Source organism: Podarcis filfolensis (assembly GCF_964270895.1).
Source record: "Podarcis filfolensis genome assembly, chromosome: 9".
NCBI classification, from domain to species: domain Eukaryota; kingdom Metazoa; phylum Chordata; class Lepidosauria; order Squamata; family Lacertidae; genus Podarcis; species Podarcis filfolensis.
The window spans coordinates 63,623,983-63,650,979 of NC_139610.1; the positions used below are offsets into that span (position 1 = coordinate 63,623,983).

At 44.1% G+C, this 26,997-nt stretch overlaps 1 protein-coding gene across 5 annotated transcripts in view; it reads right to left on the minus strand.

Moving 5' to 3' along the window:
* ARHGAP24 (Rho GTPase activating protein 24) overlaps positions 1–26,997 on the minus strand; it is a 399,589-nt gene that overhangs the window by 262,979 nt on the left and 109,613 nt on the right. For all 5 annotated transcript variants that reach the window (XR_014538431.1, XM_083571255.1, XM_083571256.1 and 2 more), the window contains one exon: positions 9,949–10,148. Coding sequence is in view for 4 of the 5 variants with exons in the window: in XM_083571255.1 (XP_083427381.1) it covers positions 9,949–10,148 (200 nt within the window). In the remaining variant the exon portion in view is untranslated. The remainder of the gene's footprint in view (positions 1–9,948; positions 10,149–26,997) is intronic.

Sequence of the window (26,997 nt, forward strand, 5' to 3'; positions counted from 1 at the left end):
CCATGGCTGCAGCAATTCATTTATCTGGCCTGCCTGGTGTAGGTAAACATTTAACATCAACACCAAGTGCAGAAGACCTGGCTTGATGCTCCAGAAAGGCTAACTCAATTTTCATACTTTGTTCAGAAATGTCATTTTCTTCTAGCAGGCCTCTCAGGCAATTGCTCATTTCAAGCTCTCTCTTTCTCTCTCTCTCGGAAAGCAAATCATCTTTCCCACCACCTTGTCCCTTTAAGCACTGTACTCTTTTTGATATTAAAAGGGGATAAGCTAATCCCGACAAAATGCCCCGGAGAAGATTTATTATGACTACATTCTCTTTGCCTTCCATGAATGAAAAAGATTGCTTCAGGAGCGATGACATTAATATGCAACATCCTCTCTCTATGACCGAACACCAAAAGGCATGAAGAGGTTTTTGCCTTTATTTCTTTTATTCCAAAGCTAATTTACTCTGCACATTATGTGGCTCTTAAGAGCTGTCAATCAAGATTCCCATTCTCCTTGCTAACTGGAATTCTATGACTTCATCCCCCCCCCCCCGCTTCAAAGTAAAGCAGGGCACGTACTGTTCTCTACAGTTCAGGTAAGGGATCAAGAACTTGGTGGTCCAACAACCTCTGGAAGACCACAACACTCCATCACCCACAACAACCATGGTCAATAGACAGGGATGATGGGAGTTCAATAACATCTGGAGGGTAACAGATTCCCCATCCCAGTCTTGTTCACTTGCACCATATTTGGCTGTGGCCCCATCAGGTCATTGAGGAGCCATTTGAGATTGTACCTGACCCCAGATTTCAATTGTGCTTTCTCCATCCTAAGGCTGCCTAACGAGAAAGATCTTCTGGAAGATCAACTGGAAGCGCTTTAGAAAGCAAATGGCAAAGGCCCAGCATCCTGCCTTCAGTCCTTAGGACACAAGAGTCGGAACCAAACCTCTCATTCTATTCTTAATAAACTGGGAGAAGGTATTGCTCTGATGTTTCTTTCTGGCCATAAGCTATGTAGGACTTTATAGGTGACATTTAGCACCCTGAATAGTGACAGGAGAGGTATTTGATTCAGTTAACATTTAAAAACAAGCTGACCAAATTTCACAGTTTCTGAAACAAGACAAGAACTGAAAAAGTGTCATCCTTCAAAATTTGCACTTCTCTGACTTTTGCAATGCATTTTTCCAACGAAGTAATGCGTACAGAAAAGCATATGCTAGGGAAAGTGCATAAAATGCACATTTAAGTGAAAATAGCATACAAAATTCATAATATGGGGGGGGATTGTTTGCAATAATGTATGTATTAGGCAAAATTGCATGTGTATATATTAAGATCGATTCCCACTGAAATACTGGCAAAGTTCCCTGAGGACTTGCTTTTAAATAATAATAATAATAATAATAATAATAATAATAATAATAATCAGAAGCTAATGTGGAAATGTGGAGAAATGAAAATTCAAAAAGCAAGAAACTGAAATTGACAAATCCCTAACCCTGAATAATGCAGGCGATGCACCTGAATTTCCAAAGGCGCCACATGCTCATTCTGGTCAGCTCTCTCACCTGAAGTGACCTTGCCCTTCCTGATTGTGTTTGGAGCTTTCAGAATCGTAGCACACCTGGGTAGAGCAGAGCTTGACCTTGAAGCCAGGTGTGTGGTGAAGCAGCCACACATCTCTTTCAACCTGTGAGCAGCTGTAACATGTGCATCCACTTCCTGACGTTCGTGTTTAGTGATATAACCTGGCCTTCAACCATATGTGGTTTCATTCCAAGTACAAGTGGAGTGGAGGTGGGAGCAAAATTCTCTTTTGAGAAACATGCTTCTTCTTCAAAAATAAAAATAAATGACATGTTGAAAGCTGAATGTCCCACTCCACCCCTATCTTTTGATTCAGAATGTTTCCAGACATAGGAATTCACTTTCAATAGCAGATAGATGATCTAAATCTGAAACGGGTCCCTGGCTTGTGTGCTGTATGTTGAACTTGACCTTGCATTTCTTGGAGAGCAATGTCTTCCTTCAACTGCTTTTATGCACAGAGTCAAAAGCCATGGGGGGGGGGGGAATGGATTACAAGATAAACATTCAAAGAGGAGAAGTGACTAGAATAAGAAAAAGAACCAGCAGGTTTGCAATTGCAGGCAATCAGCTCCATTTGTGACCTTCGGCAAATGTTCTGAGCTCTACTATTCATACATCCAAACTGTTGCTTCATTTATCACAGTGATTTGGGGGGGGGAGGGAGGGTTCAATTATATTTTTTCACCAGAGTCAAGGAGGCAACAGGTCTTTCAAGGAAACTTGCTGAACTACAGCTTTATTCAGTAGTTCTTATTGAGAATATTATTATTAAACAATTCATAATTTGTGTGTCATCTGAAGGCAATCCCATGCATGCTTACCTAAGAGTAAGCTCCATAGAACACACTGGTGCTTATCTCCAAGTAGACATACTTGGAATTGCTATGTGAAGTAGGTTAGGCTAACCATTATCTTCTTCATGCCTAAGCAAGAATTCAGACCAGAAATCCCTCATGTCCCAACCCAGTATTCTGCACAATACACCACCAAGGCTGTCAGGTGGGTTAGTAGGAATATTGATTGTTTGCAACATGGGAAGAGGGTTCCACTGACTTGTTCATGCCAAGCTGAAAGCCCATGGGCAAGGCTGAAGGGGACTGATCTGCAGGAGAAGCTGCCCAGTGACAGAAGAAAGGTATCAAGGCTTAAGTGTGTAGCTTGGCATGGCTTGGCTGTTCAGGACCAAGGAAAGCTCCCAGAAACAGCAGACGTTGGTTTGATAATACTTAGACTTCATCTGAGCTCCTAAACAGTGAAGTAGGCAGCTGAGTCTTCTAGCCTCACCCCTCTGTTGAATACGAACAAGACTTGAACCTGTGAACTTTAATGCATTTCCAGATGGCCTGTTTTTTGAACATTCATTCCAATTTGTTTGCAGGGGAGATAAGATCAGGTTGGCTACTTAATGAGCATCCATTCTGATATGTTTGCAGAGGGGTTAGGTGATGTTGTGTCAAATCATGCTTTATCCCACACTTTTCCCCTCACAGAACTACAATTTCCAGAATTCCTTGGGAGGAAGGATTGCTTGATAGACCACTCTCTGTGGGGAGACTAAGGCTTTCCCAAGAACTCTTAGCACCATTAACAAATGAGAGCTCCCAAGATTATTTGGGGGAAAGCCATGACTGTCTAAGGTGGTGTGATACTGCTTTAAAATGTATTGTGTGGATGTTGCCTAAAACTTTCACCTGAAGTTTTGCTCAGTCGACAAAAAAGTATAAATATCTTATGGGTACAAGTAAGTTTTGCCTTCCTGCCATGAAAAAAGTAGCAGCTTTTTTGGGGGGGGGGGTTAATTGAGGAAAATAGTACAGAGGGGAGATGCTTAAACCCCTTTCCTGAACACACACCCCACCCGCCAGGAGGCAGAAGATGCAAATTACAGGTCTCTTGCATTATGCTTCATTGAACCCTGAGGATGCAATCTGATGTACACTTGCCTGTCAGTAAGTCCAACAGTACAGTGGAACTTTCATATATATATATATATATATATATATATATATATATATATATATATATATGAATGACTGCAAGAAAGCTTATTTTCTCCTATAATTAGGGCTGCTAGGGATTTCCCCATCTATCCAGCTCCATTTTGATTCATGTAATTAATGTAATTATCACATTAATTTCTATTTTACAGATCCATTAGAAGTTTTAAATTATTTTAATTAAAACTCAGCTGAACTCTGGTGGTTGTTCCCCATTAACTCCTAACAGATGTCTTAAATGGACTTGTCTGCTAATGAATTTTTTACGCAAATTAGATTAGATGGAAAGTGCATGTTTTGCCAAAATGAGGCGCTTGTAAAACCTGCTTTGTACCTAAAAGGCAGGCTCCTCGCATAAGGACATCTGGTGAACTGCAGATTAATTTTAGGAGCAGATTATGCACTTTTAATCAACAGTGGGCTCAAGTCACCAATGCAACATTCGGATGTGGCATTTAAGTACCATAACAATTACAGCGCTTTGGAACTGAACATCCCTTTAGAGGCTTTGTCGCACAATTTTTATGCACCCATCCAAATTTAAGCCTGTGGGGCTTTTTAATGCTACTGTAAACTGAATGTGAATTGTACCGAGTCCAAGATTACTCTGCTTCCCAGGGTTTGGATTTTTAACCATTTCAGGGGAGCACTTAGAAACCTACATAGGTAAGAACTGCAAGGAATCATAGATGGAAGCTGAAGCTAGTAAGTAAACTTTGTACGACGAGATTTTGAAAAAAATAGGGCCAAAGAAAATGGTTGATTCTTCAAAAGTGGGAACTATTAGACCAAGGCCTGGTTCACATACGTCCATCACACATATGATGCATAGTTTGAATTCATGCCTACAAGAGGCAGTGATGGTCAGTGCAGTGCAAAAACACTGGCAGAGCCGACCCAGGGCTCCCAATGGTCCGTTTGCACCACACCAGCTTGGGCACCTCCCCTCTCTGTTGCAGTAGAAAAGAAGAAGAAGAGTTTGGATTTGATATCCTGCTTTATCATTACCCGAAGGAGTCTCAAAGCGGCTAACATTCTCCTTTCCCTTCCTCAAACAAACACTCTGTGAGGTGAGTGAGGCTGAGAGACTTCAGAGAAATGTGACTAGCCCAAGGTCACCCAGCAGCTGCATGTGGAGGAGCAGAGACGCGAACCCGGTCTCCCAGATTACGAGACTACCGCTATTAACCACTACACCACACTGGCACTGGTGTGGTGGCACTGGCAAGGGATTTGGGGCATAATACTGTATTGGCGTGAAAATAAGACACACCCTTAAAATTGGAGGGTGGGGAGAAAAAAAGAAAAAAATACCCAAATACAAGCCGCTCCATTTCTCGCTGCTCCTGGCTGCATACTGGGGGGGGGGGGGAGCTGCACTGCATTGCCTGTGGCCTTTCCCCTTCCTCACTCTCTCCCTTATCAGACTTGGGGGAGAGGATAGGGGACTACGCGTGGGGCGGGCGCTGTTTCGCCATGCTCCTGGCTGCATACCATAAGGTCACAAATATATTGAAATATTGAAGTACTTTATTGTCACTTGTACAACTTGTATACAGTGCGATTACATGAGCACCCCACACTCAGCTCTCTTAGCCTTAATTCCCCTTGTTTACTGCCGCACACCCACCAAACCCGAAAGTCAGTTGCCCTGTTGTTATCTTTTCATTCAGCAGCCTAACAGCCGACGGATAGAAGCTGTTCTTTACCCTGTTGGTGTGACTAATCGTGCTTCTATATCTTCTGCCCGAGGGCAGATCAAGAAAGTGCCGGCCATATAAGCCACACTTTAAGTTTTTCAAGGTCGGAATTTGGGGGGAAAGTGCAGCTTATATTCAGGGCAATACAGTATTCAACTTTCTGATTGGGAAAGGTTATGGAAAACAGATTTAATTTTTTTGGCATGTTGTACCTTGAAAGAGAATTATATGAAAATGATGTATAAATGGTATCTGACTCCTACTAAATTAGCAAAAATGTATAAGACAGGTACAAATATTTGTTGGAAATGTAAAGAACAAGAAGGTACCTTTTATCATATGTGGTGGACGTGTAAGGTAACAAAAGCATTCTGGGAACTGATAATTAACGAATTGAAAAAAATGTTTAAAATAACCTTTATAAAGAAACCAGAAGCATTTTTTTTATTAGGTATTGTAGGTACCGGGATTCCAAAGGAACAGAAAAGACTTTTTATGTATGCAATGACGGTTGTACGGATGCTACTAGCCCAGAGATGGAAAGGAGATAAAGTCCCTACCAGAGAAGAGCGGCAAACTAAGCTGTTGGACTACGCCAAAATGGCAAAACTGACTGGAAGGCTCAGGAACCAAGAAGACCAAAGTTTTAAGAAAGAATGGGAAAGATTTATGTATCTTAAAGATTAGTATCTTTAAGATACAGACATGTATCTTAAAGATTTATGTATCTTAAAGATTAACTTTCTTAAAAGTTTTAAGAAAGAATGGGAAAGATTTATATACCTTAAAGATTAAGATATATGTGCATTTTAAAATGGGGTTTTAGAGTTTTTAGGGGGTTTTTGAATGTTTTATGTAGTTTTATGTAGTTTTTATGTAGTTTTATGTAGGTTTTCAATTTCATTGTTCTACATGGGACAATGACAATAAAGATATCAGATATCGTATATCGTATATCATATATTGATTTATAATTTATTTAAGAGACCACTGTAAGCAAATGAAAACATTAGCAGGATTTTAACAACACTTGTAAGGTAACAAATACGTCAGATACTATGGAGACATTTAAAATATGGATGATGAAATAATATGCAGCTGGAAAAGATGACAATAGGACCCATGGAAGGGATGGAGGGAAGTCTTGAGATTCAGAGGAATCTCTAAATCTCAGTATGTATTTGATATTGTTATAATTTTACACTTGTAAAATCAAATAAAAATTACTTACAAACAGTACGCAGTGGTGGCATGGGCAAGTGAGCACTGCTGCCCACCCCACAATCCGCTACTAATTACAGAGCAGAGAAGTAAAATGGTTGCTAACATGTGTGTGAGCCACACCTACATTCCTCCTTCACGCCAGCAGCGTTTGTTCTTGTGCAGCTCTTTTCTTAACCAACTGCAAAAACTCTCTGTGTGAACATTCATCCTGGAAGTATTTTAGAAATGGCCACAAGAATGCATCGTTGCGTGGTGGTGGCACCACTGCCCGTCTCCTCCTAGCTCTAAAATTGAGACACTGCCCACCCAGACACATTGGGAAGCTGCCTGTTTCAGTCAACAACAAAGCCGCAAGTGGGAAACGCCTGCTAGTCAACGACAGCCAAACAACAGTTGCATTATGAAACTTTAGGGCGCTGAATGTTGGTCAGTCTCTTTGGGCTGGATGCTTGACCTTCAAAGCTGGCACATGGACAAAAGGCAAACAACCTCAGGGAGGGATACACAACTATAAGATGGCCCAGGATGCTAAGAATGGATCATTTCCCATGTAGATAAAGAAAAATGAATTGGATCCCATTCTTATCACGGCATTCATTCTAGAGTTGACTTGCATTCATTTGCTCTTTTATATTAGCAGCTTTCTTACTGCTTTCTCTCTGCACAGCAAGAAAGCAAACACTATTTATAACCTTACCTGCTTCTTCAATAGATCACACTTTTATTTTGCTTAGCAGTCCTCAAGGGACTTCAAGGACAGGAGGAAAGAGAGAGCTCCTCTCTGACCAATAAACAGTACATGAGCTGTGGGGAGTCTCTTGTGTTTAGTAATATTAAAGCATTATCATTCTTCGCTGTGCAAGGAGGGGGGAAGGGTTGGCACAGTGCAACCCTCCCAGAGCTGTGCACACTCTCCTTGTATGTCTGTATGTTTCACAGTGGAGGGTCTGGTACCAAATTCTGAACTTCATTCAAGATAGGGATGTAGAAGCTGTGGCCTCCCAGATGCTGCTAGATGACAGTTCCCATCATCCCTGGTTATTGGTCATGCTGGCCGGTGCTGATTTGAGCTGGAGTCCAGCATGTGGAGGGCCATAGGTTCCCTGTACTTGATTTAAGAACATCGATGCCTGGCTTTTTCATCATAGTAAAGAACAGCTTGTAAAGCATTAAGCAGCCCCGGATTTAGGGCAATACAGGTGGCTCCACAGCACAGAGGCAGTGAGCCAAGGGGGCACAAAATAATAATGATGATGATGATGATAAAGTCTATATTTATACAGGTACCTACTCAAAGTTAGGGAGTACCAAATTTTGTCCTTGCTCAAGGCACCATATTATCATCATCATCAAACCTTTGTTCTTAAATGTAAACTATATGTTGATCTCTGCCAGCGGTTCCTAATAATAATATTTTATTTATATCCCGCCCTCCCCAGCCGAAGCCGGGCTCAGAGCGGCTAACAACAGTAATATGATACAACATTCTAAAATCAGTTCATTATAAAATCAGTTCAAAACAGATTAATGGCAACCATTGGGCTAGAGTTCTGTGAGGATTGCCAAAGGAGGGGGTCAGGCTGTGCCCTGGCCAAAGGGCTGGTGGAACAGCTCTGTCTCACAGGACCTGTGGAAAGATGTCAAGTCCCAAAGGGCCCTAGTCTCTTGTGACAGAGCGTTCCACCAGATTGGAGCCACAGCCAAAAAAGCCCTAGCTCTGGTTGAGGCCAGGCTAACCTCTCTGTGGCCCGAGACCTCCAAGATGTTTTTGTTTGAAGACTGTAAGGTCCTCCGTGGGACATACCTGGAGAGGCGGTCCCGTAGGTATGAGGGTCCTAGGCCGTATAGGGCTTTAAAGGTTAAAACCAGCACCTAGATCAACTCTGCATCCCCAAATGGAAACCAGAGTTAGAGGTCATACATTTTCTATTATTGGGGAATAATCAGGAGCTCACCAAGTTAGTAGCTAAATATCTTTATCTGGTTTTTTGGTCATCGAAACACATTGCAGATTTCTGATCTCCCTGGAGACCTAGAGATGTAATGTTAGACCAAAATCTGCCCCTGCATTAAGGCAATGGCTGCTGGAGAATGGGGGAGACATCCAACCTTCCAGACCAGTTAGCAAAGAATCAGGACTCCTTCAGCTCCTTCTTAAACTTCTCTGAAATCTATACTTTGCACTAAAAAAATAAATGCCCAACTTCCTTCTCACTATTATTTAGGAAGCAACACATAACCACACCACTCCCACTCATAAGAAATTTCTACATTTTCTTTTTCCTTTCTTGCTTCTTTGACTTGAGACCACTGCCCACAGTGCTAGAAGATTTTGGAGTTTTATGATGAAGATGTACAGTGGTACCTCTGGTTGTGAACGGGATCCGTTCCGAAGCCCCATTCGCAACATGAGCAGAACGCAACCCACGTCTGGGCGTGCGCGGGTCGCGATTCGCCGTTTCTGCGCATGCGCGCAACGTCATTTTGAACGTCTGTGCATGCGCAAGCGACAAAACCCGGAAGTAACCCTTTCCGGTACTTCCGGGTCGCCGCGAGACACAACCTGAAAAGATTTAACCTGAAGCAAACGTAACAAGAGGTATGACTGTAAAATGATAAATCTTACGCTGGACATTGGCACAGAAGCTCTCTGTGACAGACTCCCAACATCCTTCTCTGATGGAATTTCATACCAAAACGTTCTGGGTGAGCTGGACCAAAGGACAGGGTGGGTCAGCTCCCTCTCTCTTACAAAGCCAAATGCTTTCACATCACAATCAGGTTGGTAGGCATCCTTGTGCTTGGAGCATATAACAGCTCAAACAAGTTTCCGCCCCTTTCCTGTTGGTCCCTGTGATGATCACACAGGGTCCCTGGACGTTTAATGGTCTATTGATCCCTGTTCCACCACTGTGCTCGCTTCCCCACTGACATCAACCAGTTATTCTCTGGTAAAACACTGAGTCCAGTCAGTTGTTAAAAGTGAAACAAAAAAACAAGAAGTTTATTTTACAAACATTAACAAATTTATGGTTTCTCAGATAATCTTCCTGTCAGTATCTTAACTTTAGCTTCTTTACCGGCCTATACCTTCCTAATACCTTCTGACTGATTATCTCAACTGTTTGACTGACTCCTCTTAACATATTCTCTCACTCTCTCACACCAGACTAGCCCAAGCCACAGACTTATCTTCTCTGTCTCTTCTAACTCCAGACTGACTTCTCAGCAACTCTAACTCCTTCTAACTAACCTCTGTGCTTATACCTTATACAAGTTAACTCTGCCCCCTGGGTTCCCATTGGTTAGTCATTTTACAATTAGTTAACCCTTTCCCTATGAACCCAGCATGATGTCACACACATAGGAGGGCAAACGCCACAGTCCCTTATTGCCCACCCATCTACCTCACCTTGCACCCTCTTGCTTTGTACTTACCAAGGGTTTGGTTTCATCCTCATCTTTGAAATAATAGAGCTGCTCCCCTTTAAGAACGAACCAGCGCGTGTGCCAAGTCTTCACAAAGCCTCCTTGCTTCCTCAGCCACCCACACTTAATGGCAACATGCCGTCCTTGGTTCAGCTGGGGACTCTCTGCAGAGCCATTGTGCTCTTCCATAATGAGGCTGGCAGACTCTCCTAGTTAGGGAAGAAGGAGGGGAGGTGGGAAAGAAGCTTTATTAGCTAATCTTCCATCACTTGTTAACAAACAACAACAACACATCTTGTTGGAAGATTCAGGAAAGATAAAAGAAAGTACTTCTTCAATGCAGTGCAAAGCTGAACGATGGACCTTGTTCCCCCAGAAGGCAGGGGTGGCCCCTGGCTTGTATGTCTTTAAAAGAGGATTAGACAAATTAATAGCGGACAGGGCTATCAATGGCTACTAGCCATAATAGCTACGCTCTGTCTCCACCGTTGGAGAAAGCAATGCTTCTGAATGCCAGTTACTGGATACCACAAGGCAGCTTGCAAAAAAACAATGAAAGCCACAGAACAACGTTTATTTACAAATTAGAAATAAATGAATCAAGAGGATCGCAGAGACAGAGACAAGCTTGGAGAGATAAAATTGAGATACGGAAATATGAAAACATCGGATGAGAGATGAGAGGCAGGACTGAGATTTGGATACACTTCGAAATTCAGACTGTGGGAAGCCGTAAATTTAAGATTATAATTTGGAAGACAATTTGATTTTTTTATTTTGGTTTTTTATTTTTATTGGTTTGTGATTTGATATATTAATTGGATGTTTTTCCTGGAAAATTAATAAACGCTCAAACAAACAAAAAAAGAAATCAAATGAAGACAAGAGGTCAACATTTCCTTAGGCCTGTCCAGATCATATAATTATTTTATTTTAAACTAGGGAAGGAGACTCATGTGCACCTTCAAAGATGTGATGAAACTGATGGCTAAGGCTGATTCTTCTTTTTAAAAAAGGTTAAACGGGAGGCAATGGTTAGTTGAATATGTGTTTATTTTTCAGCAAAGCCCATGGTCCTTTTTGAGGATTGCTTGGCACCCAAGCTGGAAGGTCTTGTGACATAAGAGAGAATGAGAGAGAGAGAGAGAGAGAGAGAGAGAGAGAGAGAGAGAGAGAGACCCTCCATACCCATGGAAATGGAGGGGACAACACAGTAGCCTTGGCAGGCCTATGCACAATAGACTCCTGTGTATGTTGAGGGAAGCTTTCACAGAGGGCGGAAACAAATGCTGGGACGCCTGGGAGCACGCAGCAAACATCTGTGAAATACTTTTAGTTCAGGAAGCCAGACTAAATTAAGGGGCTGAGGGTGGAAATGAAACCAGACACAATTCAAATGTGTAATGGACTTTTTTGTGTGTGTCAAAATTCAGAGTCTCCAGATAGGGCATGAATCTTCTTGGCTGCTGTGGTGATCACACAGGGTCCCCTGACGTTTAACGGTCTAGTGATCCCTGTGCCACCACTGTGCTCGCTTCCCCGCTGCCACCAACCCGTTACTCTCGGGTAAAACACTGAGTCCAGACAGTTGTTAAAAGTGAACCAAAAAAAAAAAAACAAGTTTATTTTGTAAGCATTAACAAGTTTATGGTTTCTCAGATAATATTCCTGTCAGTTTCTTAACTTTAGTTTCTTTACCAGCCTATACCTTCCTAATAACTTCTGAGTATATCAACTGTTTGACTGACTCCTCTTAACAGATTCTCTTACACTCTCACATCAGACTAGCCCAACCCACAGACTTATCCTCTCTGTCTCATCTCTAACTCCAGACTGACTTCTCAACCACCCTAACTCTAACTCTAACTCCTCCCCTTGGTTAGTCATTTTACAATTAGTTAACCCTTTCCTTATGAACCCAGTATGATGTCACACACCTAGGAGGGCAAACGCCACAGCTGCCTTTGCATCTTTGGCCTATGATCACCTGGACACACATCAAGGACAAATGCTTCATTGCTGCTTAAGAAGCAGAACAACAACAACAAAAGATTTGGCTTTGATTTCGATTTTAGTTTGCACGGACCTGAAAAGAAATCAAGATGCAGAAGCGGTGTCCCCAAAAGTTCCAGAAACTGACCCTTGTAGGAGCAGCAGAAGACAGTGCATATTTAAACTCCCCATCCCATTTGTGACTATGCTAAGATGCTACACTGTCTAGTCTCTTTGCCTTAATAAAGGTTTTGACTGCTGCAAAAGCTTAGGGAAAGCAAGCCTGGCAAAAAAAAATTGAATGCCCTTCACTTTAATAATTCACGTATTTCGTAGCTGTGAATTGTTAAAATTAGGGGCATCCATTTATACTTGCAAAATACATGTGTATTTATTTAAGCTGGGAAGCAGCAAGAGATAGGTTTCAAGGCAGGAAATTAAGTTGTTCAGTGACTTATGGGTGGATGTTGTTTCCTCAGTTAGAAATCTTATCTAGGCAGAAAACTTAACTGCAGGTTTAGGGATAAGGCTTAATACCAGGGATGCAGAACCTGTGGTTCTCCAGACGTTCCTGGACTCCAACTCCCATCAGTCATCATGACTGATTGTCAAGGATGATGGGAATCTGGAGGGCCATAGGTTCCCTGTCCTTGGTTAGGGAATTTTGTGAATGTGAAATGTAATAAACTGCAAAATTCTTTCAACAGCCTAATACTTACCGTATTTTTTGCTCTATAGGACATACTTTTTCCCCTCCAAAAATTAAGGGGAAATGTGTGTGCATCCTGTGGAGCGAAGGCAGGCTCCTAGGCTTCAGCGATAGCAATGTGAAGCCTCCGAAGCGCAGAGGGAATGCTCCCTCCGCACTCCTGAGGCTTTGCGTTGCTTTTGCTGAAGCCTGGAGAGCGAGAGGGGTCGGTGCTTCAGGCGGCTATCCCTGAAGCCTTTAGAGCGCAGTGGGAACTCGCGCTGCACTCTGAAGGCTTCGGGTTCCTTTTGCTGAAGCCGGGAGAGCAAGACTCTCCCGGCTTCAGCAGAGAGGGAGAGCTGCACAGCGCCCCTTCAGTGAAGCTGGAGGAGAAATGGAAGGGGCTCCGTTTCTCCTGCCACTTCGCTGAAGGGGTGCTGAGCAGAGAGGGGGAGAATTTTTTTCTCTTGTTCTCCCCCTCTAAAACAAGGTGCGTCCTATGGTCGGGTGCGTCCTATAGAGTGAGAAATCTGGTAAATAATGTTCTGCATGAGGAGATTTCACCCCTCCCATATCCAAGAATCTCCTGATGTTCTCTGCTGATTCTCCAGAGAGGAGGGGCGGTTTTCTGCACTCTACTTATTCCGCTCCAGCCCCACATCAAAGAGAGAGAGAGACTGAGTGTTAGAGAGAGATTGTGTGTATAGATAAGGTTGCTGCTAAGAGCAGCTGCAGGCACTCAGTGCAGTTCAGCATTCATTATGCTTAGACCTCATTTAGCTCTGTACATAGTTGTGTATTATAGCTGTAGATAGAATAAAGAAGATATTCTACAGAGCTGCTCTCCAAGTCGTTTATGCTCTGCTATACTCTGCTGTGTGACGACTGTCTTCTTGTGGAAGTGAATCCGGTGCTCACAACTCTAAGCTGTGAGTCCACAGCACTTTGACCTGTTCCGGTGCAGAAGGTGGTCTCTGGAAATGCTACCCAGCTTGCCTAGCCCAGTCGGGGCTGAAGTGTATGAGTCCAGTTAGTGGCACTGGCTCAAGGGCGATGCTGACACTGCATTCAAAAACATGAACAGCTGTTCAACATTATTTAGTCCAGTTAAGTACCTCTATATAGTGTTAGCAGTCACTATTTATTTCCCCCCACTAGTCTTGTGCCTGGTTTATCTGATTTCATCATCTTCACCATGGCCAAGTTATCTATTACTTTTGAAAACATTTCCTAAACCAAACCAAATGTTTCACAAACCTGAGCAGAAGCAACTGGCAATTACTTTGATGCACTGCAAGGCAGTATTGAAAGTTTGGGCCCCAATAAAGCACGGCAAAGACCTGCTTGTTCCAAGAACTTTAATTTCATTATATCTTCTAAAGGATAAGCCATCAGATATTCTTTCTAATGAGACTGGTGAAGGCAGTCTTCGAAACTATATAAAACCTCCACACCCACCCACACCCCAGTATTGGCTTCCACAATAAATAATGTCCTAATACAAGTTAAGCTCCTGATTTAAACATATTCGATTGCAAAGGCTGTTTTATACTTCAGGTTTGAGTGCTGCATGAGAGCAGTGAAACTAATTCTGAAGGTGTTCTTCCCCTTATGCATAAGTATGTGCTAGAGCAGGCCTGGTTGTCACAGACTGGCTGGACGCAGAGGAATAGTGGGAGGAACCAGCGGGGAACCCCTAAGGGTAGAAGACTCACAGCCAGGGGAATGGTGGTGGGACAATGATGAGTGGTCAGAGGGAGAAGATTGGGAAGAGGTATTGGAAGCTGAAGAGGTAACAGGGCTTAGTGAGAGGGGAGAGTCTGTGGCAGAGAGAAGTCCAGACTCAGAGTAAGAAGCTGAAGCAGGAGAGCAAGCAGGCCCAGGGGCAGAGATGAGTCTGGCTGGTGAAGAGCCATGGGTGTCTCTCCTTCCTGCTGCAAGCTCCTCTCCCCCTGGTGTCCCAGAACCAGGAGAGGTATGAAGAGAGCAGTGGAGAAGTCAGCTTCATGCAGGCACAGTCTCCAATTGCTTGGGGGAAACCCTGCAGAGGAGGGGACGTATGCAGCTGTGGAGATGAGGAGACCTTCAGTCTCAGCAACTGCTTTATGGGGGCAAGACCTACCAAGGATGAGTTGCTGTGCTCATTAGGCCCGATACTCCTGTGCAGACCCTGTTTTTGCTAATAAAGACTTAACTTCAACTTGCTCAGTGTGGTTTACTGGTAGCTTGCTCCTGTCCCAGGGGGAAACCTGCAGTCCTCCATATGTTCTTGGACTATAGCTCCTGTCATCCCTGTCCACTGGCCATGTTGTCTGGGGCTTATGGGTATGGAGTCCAACATCATCTGCAGGGTACCACAGTGACTATGCTACCACTTTGCTAGAAGAATTTTCTGCTCCTCCAAGCATTTGATTGCATCAGATTTCTTTCAATCCAAACCAATTACATTCCCTTAAAAGCAATAAAGGAATACTGAAAGCACTTCTGTACATAGTAGCCAATTGTCTATACAGCTTGACTCAAACAAAAGCTATCTTTTCATCATGGAATGGGTAGTTGCTTTGCTTCTGGAATGAAAGGGTTTTAAATGCACACAAAGTGACTTCTAAGGTCTGTATTTATTCACTTCTGTATGGAGCCGTAATACTTTGGAACTAGTTCAATAAAGGGGGAAATATGTCACCATGGAAAGACATCTATTTATTGACTTTTATTGGCTTTGGGGAAAAGGTCCATAGGCAGGATCAAAATAATGTTTCCAAGACATCAAAGTCTTGCTGAAACAGAACAATTTAGATTCAGCTTCTGCCAGAGCTGTGTCACAGATGTTTCCAACAGAAGGAAACAGGGCAAAAACTTAGCAAAACATCTATGGAAAGCTCAGATTCTGCCAATTTCCAGAATCAAATTTAGAAAACCAGTTTCCTTATAGGACACACATACATTCTAATAAGATGTATAGCCAAACAAGAAAAGAAAAATAGAGTGAAACAAAGCAAGGAATGAAACAAAAAGAGCAAACAAACAAACTCCTCATTTGCCATTTTAATGCCCATTCACCTAGTTTGGAGAGATCCTTTGAACCACCATCATGGCAGCAGTCTCCACGCCAACCATCACAAATTTGTCTCCATATCTGAAATGAGGCTACACTTGTAGATATGTAGACTAATTTCACAAAGGCACAAATATCACATTGGCTGCTCCTCTGACCCTGCCCTTCACTGCTATATCATAGCTGTCAACTTTTCCCTTTTCTTGCGAGGAATCCTATTCGGAATAAGGGAATTTCCCTTAAAAAGGGGAAAACGTTGACAGCTAGGTGCTATATACTTGATGATCTGCAGTCAGGACCACTTTAAAGCGCTTGCACGTACCTGCATTTCCTTCCACCCATCCTTTGCTACCTTTCCTCCTTCTCTTCACTTCTCTCCACCCTGTCTGCAAACTTAAGAAGAGCTTGATGGATCAAGGCCAATGGCCCACCTGGTCCAGCATCATCTTCCCAGAGTGGCCAAAAAGATGGCCATGGCAAGCCTGCAAGCAGCACCTGAGTGCAACAGTGCTCTCCCTACTGGTGATTCCAAGCAAATTGTTGTTCAAAAGCATATTGCCCCCAAAATTGGAGGCAGAACAGAGCCATCATGACCAGTAGCCACTGGTAGCCTTGTCCTCCATAAATGTGTCCAATCCTCTCTTAAAGCCATCCAAGTTTATTGACATCCGTTCAGATTGTAAGTTCCTCGGGGCAGAGAGCTGCCTTTTCTTTCTGCCTCTCTGCAGTGCCTCCCCCACTGATGTTATGCATTAGGGAAAAGGAAAGGAAAGCAGGTGAGATTTCGACCTGGCACTGCTTGACCCTCTCTCTTCTACCATTGCCAATAACGAAAGCTAATTGGAGCTACTGCTTTTTAAAGATCCCAGAGGATAGATAAATGTGTTTATTTTCCTATTTAAAACAAGGGAGAGGGAGAAATGAGCTCACTGTCATGAGGCAGAAAACCTGATACGAACCAAAAAGAAAAAGGAAAGAAAGAAAAGAAACAGGCTCTGTGAGACTTTTGGCTGCTGGGGAGGGAAGGAAATGCGATGGTTGTTGCCTGCATTAAGCACCAAATTAGTGTCATCCTCACGACAGTGCTGCCCCTGGCAAAACCTCACTCCTGGGAACAATGTGGGAGCACTGAAAGCTTTAATTATCAGTCACGGCAATACACTTTCCAGAGGTCAGGCTTCCGACTGCCAATCGCAGGGGGAGTCTGACAAGCGGGTTGTAATGGGGGTGTCAAAAGAAGCGGCCCCTGCAGCTCTGCAGCTTATCACTACTTAGAACATGAATGCACGTGGCTTCTTGTATACCTGGGAGGCAGCAGTCCTATTGTGCTAAATGCATTTCACATTGGAACTTGGAAAACTGCTTTATACCAAACCAGACCACTGATCCATCTAGTTCAGAAATGTCTTATCTACACCAACTGGCAGTAGATCCCAAGAGTTTCAACAGTGGCTTTCTCAAACCTGGGAAAGCTGCCCCCTGCAGGCTTCCCTCAATTAAAAAGCCAGACCTTCAAAGTGTCCCTGTTTTCCAGAGACAGTCCTGTATTTACAGAAGCCAGTTTCTGATTTGATCCCAGAATGTCTCACTTTTCCTTAAAGGTAAAGGGACCCCTGACTATTAGGTCCAGTCATGACCGACTCTGGGGTTGCGGCGCTCATCTCGCTTTATTGGCCGAGGGAGCCGGCGTACAGCTTCCGGGTCATGTGGCCAGCATGACTAAGCCTCTTCTGGCGAACCAGAGCAGTGCATGGAAACGCCGTTTACCTTCCCGCTGGAGCGGTACCTATTTATTTCCTTGCACTTTGACGTGCTTTTGAACTGCTAGGTGGGCAGGAGCAGGGACCGAACAACGAGAGCTCACCCCATCGCTGGGATTTGAACCGCCGACCTTCTGATCGACAAGTCCTAGGCTCTGTGGTTTAACCCACAGCGCCACCCACGTCCCCCACTTTTCCTTAGGACATCCCTATTTCCACTGGAGAAATGTGGAAGGGTATGGAATAGGACATCTCTATTTTCATCAGAGAAATGTTGGAGGGTATAAAAATTCTTAAAAGCAACAAGAAAAAAGATGAGCAGCCCAAACAGGGCCCCTGCATTTTTCCGCCAATGCAGGTATTAATTCGCCACTAGACTGCAGGTCTTGGATTGAGCACCAGTGACCCTGACCTCTAAACGTCTCTAGTTTAAAACCAAAATCCCACCCAGGCTCAGTATAAGAAATTAGTCTGAGAGGATGTGTGGCGTGTACAAAGAGGCTGCCTAAATATGCCAGACACTCAAATGACTGCTGCAGTATCTGGTTGCTACCGTAATATAAATAATTAGCTGGAAAAACAGTCTGTAACTAAGAGCTTATTCCCATTATATCCCCCAAGCAGTTCTGACTGCTGTAAATGTCAACGGTAGCCTGGTGAGATGCTTAGATTTGAGGTCCATAAAGTATGCTAATTGTTAAATGAAAATCTGTACTTTTTACCTTCCGAAACAAGCTGGATAAGGTTGGTACAGCCAGCACTTGACAGAGTCAAACACTGTGCTGATATGAGTTTGTTGTTGCTGTTGCTTCCTCTTCAAACATTTTGGAGTCCACCCAAAGTCCTCAAAAGCAAATGTGGGTCATTCTTGGAGGGAGCCAGCTAGTAAGTGCTATTACTTTGTAGCTGACATTTCAGTCTCGTTCCTAGGAAAGCATGATCACTTGTTTTCCTGGAAATACCAGGCAGAAAAGTAACACAAGGAACAAAAACTTTCCTTTGTACTTAAAAAGTGGGAGTATCTGCTAGGTTACCTTGGATAATGCTAGTGAAATAGCAGCATGCATTCAATTTTATGTCAGGTTCATTCATGAATTTACATCACCTAAGCAAAAGCAATACATGCTTTCCTCTTCTTTCCCTTTCCCTTTCCCATTTCTCTATCTCCTTCTAAGAATGGACAAATTTGAGGTTCTCTCTGTTCCTTATTTTTCTAGTCTTCAGTTTACCACATTTCCACACCAGTCTGTAATTCTTCTTTAACCTGTTTACTTTACAAATTTCTAAACTGCCTTATAATGTGAAGCCACCAGGATAAAAATAAGATAAACTACAAACAGTTGGAGGAGAGGAAAAGAAAACAGAAAACCTGTTTTGGAGATAGAATGGGGTCTCCTGAAAGGAGTGGCTGGAACCCTGAGCAAGAGCATTCTGTGCTGCAACATTTTGTTGCACTTCCCACTTAGAGAACTCTATGGGTCACACACCACATTTGAACATTTTTTGTCTGGTTAACCCACCTACAGCAGATTAGGCGCCGGGAGCACTTTTGTGGGAGATGCTAAAATCACTCCATTAAGTTTCTAGAGCTTCTGCAGCAAACCTCTTATCATCCTGCACTATTCATGTTCTATTTAATGTTAAAGTTTTCATACTTCTTTTGAACTCATTTTGCACTGTCTCAGCACTGGAGAGGTCATGCCACAAGAAAAATAGTCCATATGCTTCTGTCTCTCTCTGGGGGTAAATGGCAATTAGCGAGCGACATTGTTCATCTTCAAGCACGCCTTAGTTCGCAGCAGCAGGAAAATGTGCTCAGAAGATAACTCATATGAAACAGCACATTACCAGGAACTATTATCCAAATTAAAAATGGCTGCTGCCCATATCACAAATGGCATCAAGCATATTCACACATTCAAAAAGGGGGCTAAAACCATCTTCGCAGTGTACCTTAGATGAAAATGAGACAATGATCCTCAAGATATAAAGTCACAGGCATATAAATATTAGCCTCTCCCCATCTGGTACCCGCCATATGTTTTGGACTACAACTCCCATCAGCACCAGCCAGAAAGGCCCTGTCAGGAGCTCAGCCTACACTCGAGTAGGACCCTGGCAGAGACACATGCCTGACTGGCATGTTCTCTCCCTCCTGGTCTTTCATTTGGGAGCTTCAAAAGCTTTCCTCAGCCTGAACATCACAGCGACCGGTGCCAACCGACACCGGCACACTTAGGGATTTGCAGAGTTCTCACAGCATATGCGTGACAGGCCTCAGCAACTCAGCATTTTGGCTAATCTACTTTATTTACATATAAACACACATGGAACACTGCAACATGGCTCCCTCTCTCTCTAGCATCAGACAGCAAAGAGAAAAGGAGCAAAGGGCAATAGTCCCACTTCGCGGAACACAGTAACACAAACATCCTGTCTCCGTCACTTCCCATTCTGTGGAGTCAAAACATATACTGTCATGTGATAGACAACAATCCCATGACTGCAATCATGGAGCAGGAATTCTAACAGGAGCAGGAATTCTAACAGGCCCATGCTCATGGATGACGGGAGTTGTAGTTCACAACCACCACCACCACCACTGAAATTAGACATAAAATGTGTATTCTGTGATAATAGGAGGCTTTCCCCAAGCCTGGTTGTTGAGGGTGGGGGAAGCATGTGTGTGGTTGTGCCATGCATTTGTGTAGAGGGTTTCAGTGTGTGCATGATTCTTAGTTTAGTGTCTCTGGTTAGCAGATGTACTCATGGGCCTCAAAAGTTTGGTGACCTCTGGATAGTCTATTCCTGTCCTCCTTTGTGGGGAAGAGTGGAAGAGAAATGTCACAGCTGTGAAGAGGCCTAGCTTCCACGTAATTGGCTAAAAGCTGCCATGTTTATGATGCTAGAGATTTTCACTAAAAATCCATTTCCCATCACTTCATAAAATCTGTGCCTTCAAAAGCAGAAAGCTACATTCAGCAAGCCCCCGTCAAATCAGTTGTAATTCATGCAGGTTTCAAACATATGGCAAAAGAGTCTTCAGCCTGCAACGTGGATACTGAAAGAAACAATTGTGTTGGCTGAACTCTAACATTTCAGCACTGGAGAAGCCAAAATCACAGAATGAGACACAACACCCAAGAGCTAATTGCTGTGAATATGGCTTGGAAAAGCTGTTCTTTATTATTTTTCCTGAGTGTACTCTCCTCCTCCAGAGATCAGTTAAAACTGGACTTTGCACTGAAAATCACAGAGATTTGATAAAATAAGACATGTGGGTTTTTAAACATGTTCTAGTCATGAGCCCTACCTTTTACAGAACATCTGTGCAAAGCAAATAAATAAAAACGAAGATCTCTGCTTTGTACATGGCCGTCAGACCCTATGAGATCCTCAATTATGTTAATGCTGCTGGCAATGGTGTGCTGCTGTTTCCATCGCCCCAGCCAAATTCTCCCACAATCTTCAGCTCTGTTCTACCCTTCTCTGAGCCCATGCGTTATATACCAGAGATTTCCTGTTCTCAGCTCACGCTAGCTGAGGAAGATTTCAGCAGATACAGAGTCCAAATGGAGATTTCACCCCCATTCTTCCCAAATCATGCAGCTGATAGATAAGATCTCTCTCTCTCTCTCTCTCTCTCTCTCTCTCTCTCTCCATAATGGGGCATCTACCAAGGACCCATGACCCAGCAGGATGGGAGCCTCCTGGATCTGCTCCAGTGATGCAGTTGACTCAACGAAGGAGGGAGGCCCATGGAGGAGGTCTGACCCAATGGTCCCCCAGCACGCCTGGAGCTAACTCTGCTAAGAGACGATAAAATAATTAACTCATGATCTTGTACAGTATTAATAAACGTTGACCTCTGAATCACAACAGGAAGCTGTCACCGGGGTCACTGAATTCGTAACTAGTCATTTCTTCTGCAACCAGCAAGCTGTGGTAACTAATTTGTAAAAACTACCATCTCAGAGCCTCCAGGTTTCTCTATCTTCCAAGGACAGTCCCGGATTTACAGAAGCCATCCCAGTTTCTGATTTGGCCCTGGAATGTCCCGCTTTTCCTTAGGATATCCCTATTTTCATTGGAGAAATGTTGGAGGGTATGGAGTTATGTGACCCCCCTCCCCAAGCCAAGGAGATAAGTAACTATACAACCTTTAGGACAGGCATGTCCAAAGTCCGTTTCAGGGACCTAATCTGGCCCGCCTGTCTATTTAATCCGGCCCCGGTGGCAGTTTATTTCCTGGGGTAAAATCCTAAAATAACCTCAACAACTTCTTCAGTCCTAAAAGAAGCTCAACAACCCACTGCAATCCTTAAAAAAGGTCAACAACTTTACTCAGCCCCCACGGCCCTTCACTTCATCAAATCTGGCCCTCTTTGAAAAATCAATCAATCAATCTTTATTACAGTTCAGAGATCCAACAAATCGTTGCAAAGCAATGCACAATTCAGACAGCCTACCTCCAGGTTAAACAAGCATTTTGTTCAGACTTAAAGATAGGGATCATTGGTTCTTGCAACCACCGATAAAAACTTTGAAAAAAGTTTGGACACCACTGCTTTAGAAGATATCTGAAGGCTGCCCTGCACAGGGAAGTTTTTAAAGTTTTTGAATTTCATTATGTTTTTATATCTGTTGGAAGCTGCCCAGAGTGGCTGGAGCAACCCAGTCAGATGGGCGGGCTATAAATAATAAAATTTACATTATTATTTTGTTATGGAATAGGGCATCCCTATTTTAATCAGAGAAATGTCAGAGGGTATGCCATCTCCTGTTTCTCCAATCACAGTGGTTAGACTCCTCACGACTATTGACAGGGAAACATACCCATATCTTTCCACAGCTGTGGGTGCAACAGGAGAGGTAAAAACACGTAGGACAAAGCCAATGTGGTGCCTTGCAGTTGTCACTGGACTCCAACCTCCATCAGCCTCAGCCAACATGGCTAAAGAGAGATCTGGTGGGAAAGCACATGAGAGACGCCCCATTGGCTATCCCTGCTCCGGATCAAGTAATCCCTTGGCTGGCAAGGGATTAAACACCTAGCTCCACCTCCTTTTATTTGCCCTGGCGCTGTGGGTTAAACCACAGAGCCTAGGGCTTGCCGATCAGAAGGTCGGCAGTTCGAATCCCCGCGACCGGGTGAGCTCCCGTTGCTCGGTCCCTGCTCCTGCCAACCTAGCAGTTCGGAAGCACATCAAAGTGCAAGTAGATAAATAGGTACCGCTCCGGCGGGAAGGTAAACGGTGTTTCCGTGCACTGCTCTGGTTCGCCATGCTGGCCACATGACCCGGAAGCTGTACGCCAGCTCCCTCGGCCAATAAAGCGAGATGAGTGCCGCAACCCCAGAGTCGGTCACGACTGGACTTAATGGTCAGGGGTCCCTTTACCTTTACCTATCTTCACCTTAACGAGCTTCTCGGGCCAAGTTCCAGCTAGTGGTAAGCTCATCTCTTCATTTTCTTTCCATTTACTAACACCAGCAATTCAAGTCTTATTAGCGCCTACAAGTTTCAAAAGTTGACATGAAAGCTTGAGAAATCCAGTGTAGAAAAGGACTGTCTTACCCCGGAAAAGCTTCACTCTATCATCCTACCATTTTTAAAACCGAAAAACCAAAATCCCAACCCAGCATCTTTAATCCATGTGGCTCATTCAGCCCACTGAGAGGTGCACAGCTGGTAATTTGCCTCTGAATGCAAATTCCCTGCATTGATGGTTGGAGGTCTCACCGCTGACATAAAATAATTAAATGAACAAAACAGTGTGAAGAATATGTCTAATGTAACCTTGCTTGCATTACCGAGCTGGCTTTTTATTTAACTAATAATTTACAGTGCAGAATCTCTGCGCATCCCAGCCAGAGCAATTTGTCATCTTCTTTTCACATGTCTTATTAGTATGGAAGAGCTGTGTTAATATAGCACACAGTTTCTCTTTGGCTCATTTCAGCCCATTTTGGCGCACAATCCTGCTTAGAAATCCCAGGGCGTTAAGCGCGGCTGGACACAAAAGCACTTTCATCCCGTTTTATCTAACTCGTTGACTTGGCAGCATTGAAACCTTTGGAATTCTTCAATTGCCCTGTTTGCATCCACATGCTAGATTGGGGTGGGGAACCACAGACCCAGGGGGGCCAAAAGCAGCCTTCAAGCCCTCTCTATCTGGACCTTGGAACTCTCCACAGGCCACGCCCTCCTCAGGCCACGCCCCTCTCTAGGCCACACCCTTCAGCAATGCTGCATCACACCCTCTTAAGTGCTTGGGCCTGGTTGAAATGTGTCCTTGAACTGTCAGGACGAATCTGATATAGTGGTACCTCGGGTTAAGAACTTAATTCATTCTGGAGGTCCATTCTTAACCTGAAACTGTTCTTAACCTGAGGTACCACTTTAGCTAATGGGGCCTCCCACTGCCGCCGGAGCACGATTTCTGTTCTCATCCTGAAGCAAAGTTCTTAACCCGAGGTACTATTTCTAGGTTAGCGGAGTCTGTAACCTGAAGCGTCTGTAACCCGAGGTACCACTGTATAGTACTGGAATGGGGAGACCCAGGTTCAGATCCCTGCTGAGCCAGTGAAGCTCAATGGGTGTCCTTTGGCCAGTCACTCTGCCTCTCAGTCTAATAACCGATACGAGGAAAATAGTGTGGATGGGGAGAAGCATGTACACTGCCTGAATATCCTTGAAGGTAAGGCAGGTTATAAATGCAATGTGGACAGTACACAAACATCTGTATGACATGTGAGAAGAGGCATCTTTGTGCAGGTAGTGGAGGGCTTCCTCATCATAGCAGCTCGGTGCTGAAATATTAGGGAAATAATATTTTCCAGATCTCTCTGTTCTTCAGAGATCAGTCTGAAGAGCAGAGTTGTGGTGCAGGCCTAATTTTCTCCTTAAATGAGCCAGGCTGTTTTATGGCAAGCTTCTTCTTGGCAGCAACCTATTACTTGCGCGCGCATACACGTACACACACACACACTCCTGCACAATAAAACCTTCCATTCAGAGCTGAGGCACTTGTGAGCTCAGACTGAGTGCTCAGGGCATTGCAGAAGCTGATCTGACAAATGAATTGCTGTTGGTGGAGCAGGAAGCCCAACCTTACAGCCGCCAACGAGATCAGTGGAAAGGAAAGAGTGATGACCGATGGTTCAGGGATGAGAAAAGAGGGCAATAGGAGTGTATATTCACTATGTATTAAATAAGGAACTGAACTGAAATGGGTCTCTTTCTGTTCATGGCCTTTGTGGAACAATATAACAGATGGGTGGGATGAAATGGACTCCTGACGAGATGGAGGTGCTGCTGGTGGCTGCTTCTTGTGTCTGGCAATTGGATGAGTAACCCCAGATCCACCATTGACATTGGAGGCCCAGGTGGCTTCAGTGGCAAGGGGTGCATGTTTCCAACTATACCTGGTTTGCCAGCTTGGTTTGCCAGCTATGACCAATGTTGGACCAGAAAGCCTTGCCATAGAAATCCATGCTTTTGAAACCTCACGTAGAATTCTCTGTGGCAAAATGCTCTGTGGCAGGAGTGCCCTTGAAGACGGTCTGAAAACTGCAGCCAGTGCAGAATTTGGTCAGTAGAGTTCCAGCTTGGTGCATCCATGAAATGGTACAGCAATGTTTCTTCAGGGCCAACACTGGTTGTCTGAATGTTGCCAAGCCCAGTTCGAGTTGGTGACGTTAGTAAATATAGCCCTGAATGACTTGGGACCCCAATACATCTTCCTATATCAGCCAGCCCAGGCCCTAAGATAAGCAGATGAGGCACTATTTCTGCAGAATTCCCTTCTCCTGGAAACATGGGTGGCTCCTACTCTAGTGGGCTTTTTGTATGTATGGATACATCTATTCACCCAGACCATTAGCGGAAATTGATGTCCAGAGGCTCAGCTCAGTTATGATGTCTGCTGCAGCATTTATATCATGCCAGAAGTGGGAGGAGCAGGAGGAGGAAGAAGAGTGGTGATGCACAGGTCAAGATAAGCTTTCCTTCTGTTTTTGGGTTCCATACTCTGGTGTGAACCAACTGACTTGCACCACATCATGGAACCAAAAAAGTGTGTCTTTTGGTCCCACGCTCTGGCGCAGCCAGGGCATGGAACCCAAAACAGGACATCCTGGATCAATTCTATCAATCCAGGATGTCCTGCTTAAAACAGGACACTTGGGGGTTCTGCATTTCACCCCTAGGCTGAGGTTCCCCTTACCTAGTTTTAAAGGTAAAGGACCTCTGGACAATTAAGTCCAGTCAAAGGCAACTATGGGGTTGCGGCGCTCATCTCACTTTCAGACCAAGGGAGCCAGCATTTGTCCACAGACGGCTCTCCATGTCATGTGGCCAGCATGACTAAACCGCTTCTGGTGCAACAGAACACCGTGAAGGAAACCAGAGTGCACGGAAACACCATTTACCTTCCCGCAACAGCGGTACCTATTTATCTACTTGCACTGGCGTGCTTTCAAACTGCTAGGTTGGTAGGACCTGGGACAGAGCAATGGGAGCTCACCCAGTTGTGGGGCTTCAAACTACTGACCTTCTGATCGGCAAAGCTTAGTGGTTTAGTCCACAGCACCACCTGTCCTATCTACCTAGTTTACATGCACAGAAAACCCCATAGGTATGTGTTAATTCCCACTGTCGTGTTAAGTCTCACTCTCAGGAAGTGTCATATGGAACAGACCACCCTCTAGGGTTTGCAATTTTTCTTTTTCATTATCCCATCCTGTTTTTTTGTTACCAAAACCTAATTCATTTGTCACTTTCATTTTCTTTCTCTCGCGAACAGATGATCGGGCTGCAAAAAAACTTTTCATACTCAGATCTTAACTGTTGGAAAAAAGAGGCATTCCTTCAGACACCTTGGGCTCACATCAGCTCAACAACGTTCAGGTCCTGGTATTTACTTTTTGAAATATGGCAACCCTACGCTGGGACCATGAATTTAGTTTGGAAACAAATTGTCAACCAGGGAAAATCATAAGATATTGTGGTGCTCATAAAGATCCCTGAATGAGTTCCACTGGGCTGGCTCCACCAGTGAACTCCCAAACAGGGGAACAACAGATCCCTTCCTGAACCACCTTTTGGTTCTTCCATGCAAGGCAGGAGTGGAGCAACAGACTGTGATGCTCCCAGCACTGCTAGTCACTTCAGAAGCTGAAGGTACTGAAATGCACAGGAGTCAGGAGAATCAGTAGAGTCACACTCTCCCACCTCTCCCCTAAATGTAGGTTTTCCAACGGGGTAACCAAAGCTGTCTCAGTATAGAACCCTGCCCTAAAGCTGCTCTGAAATTGATCTAGATTATCTGTTTAATCCAGAAATGACTGCTCAACCACCACTGTTCAATTATTATAACCAAGAATGGAAGACGGGGCACAGGCCTATAATATCCCAGATGATGGGCATCAAAAGAAGGCTTCTTCAAGAGTGGCGTCATCACTGCTTCCTTCAGACAGGGCTGGCCTAAGATGTTTCGCTGCCTGAGTCAAAGGGCAAGATGGCACTTTCTCCCATTCTATGTCCAGAAACCGACTAAACCTG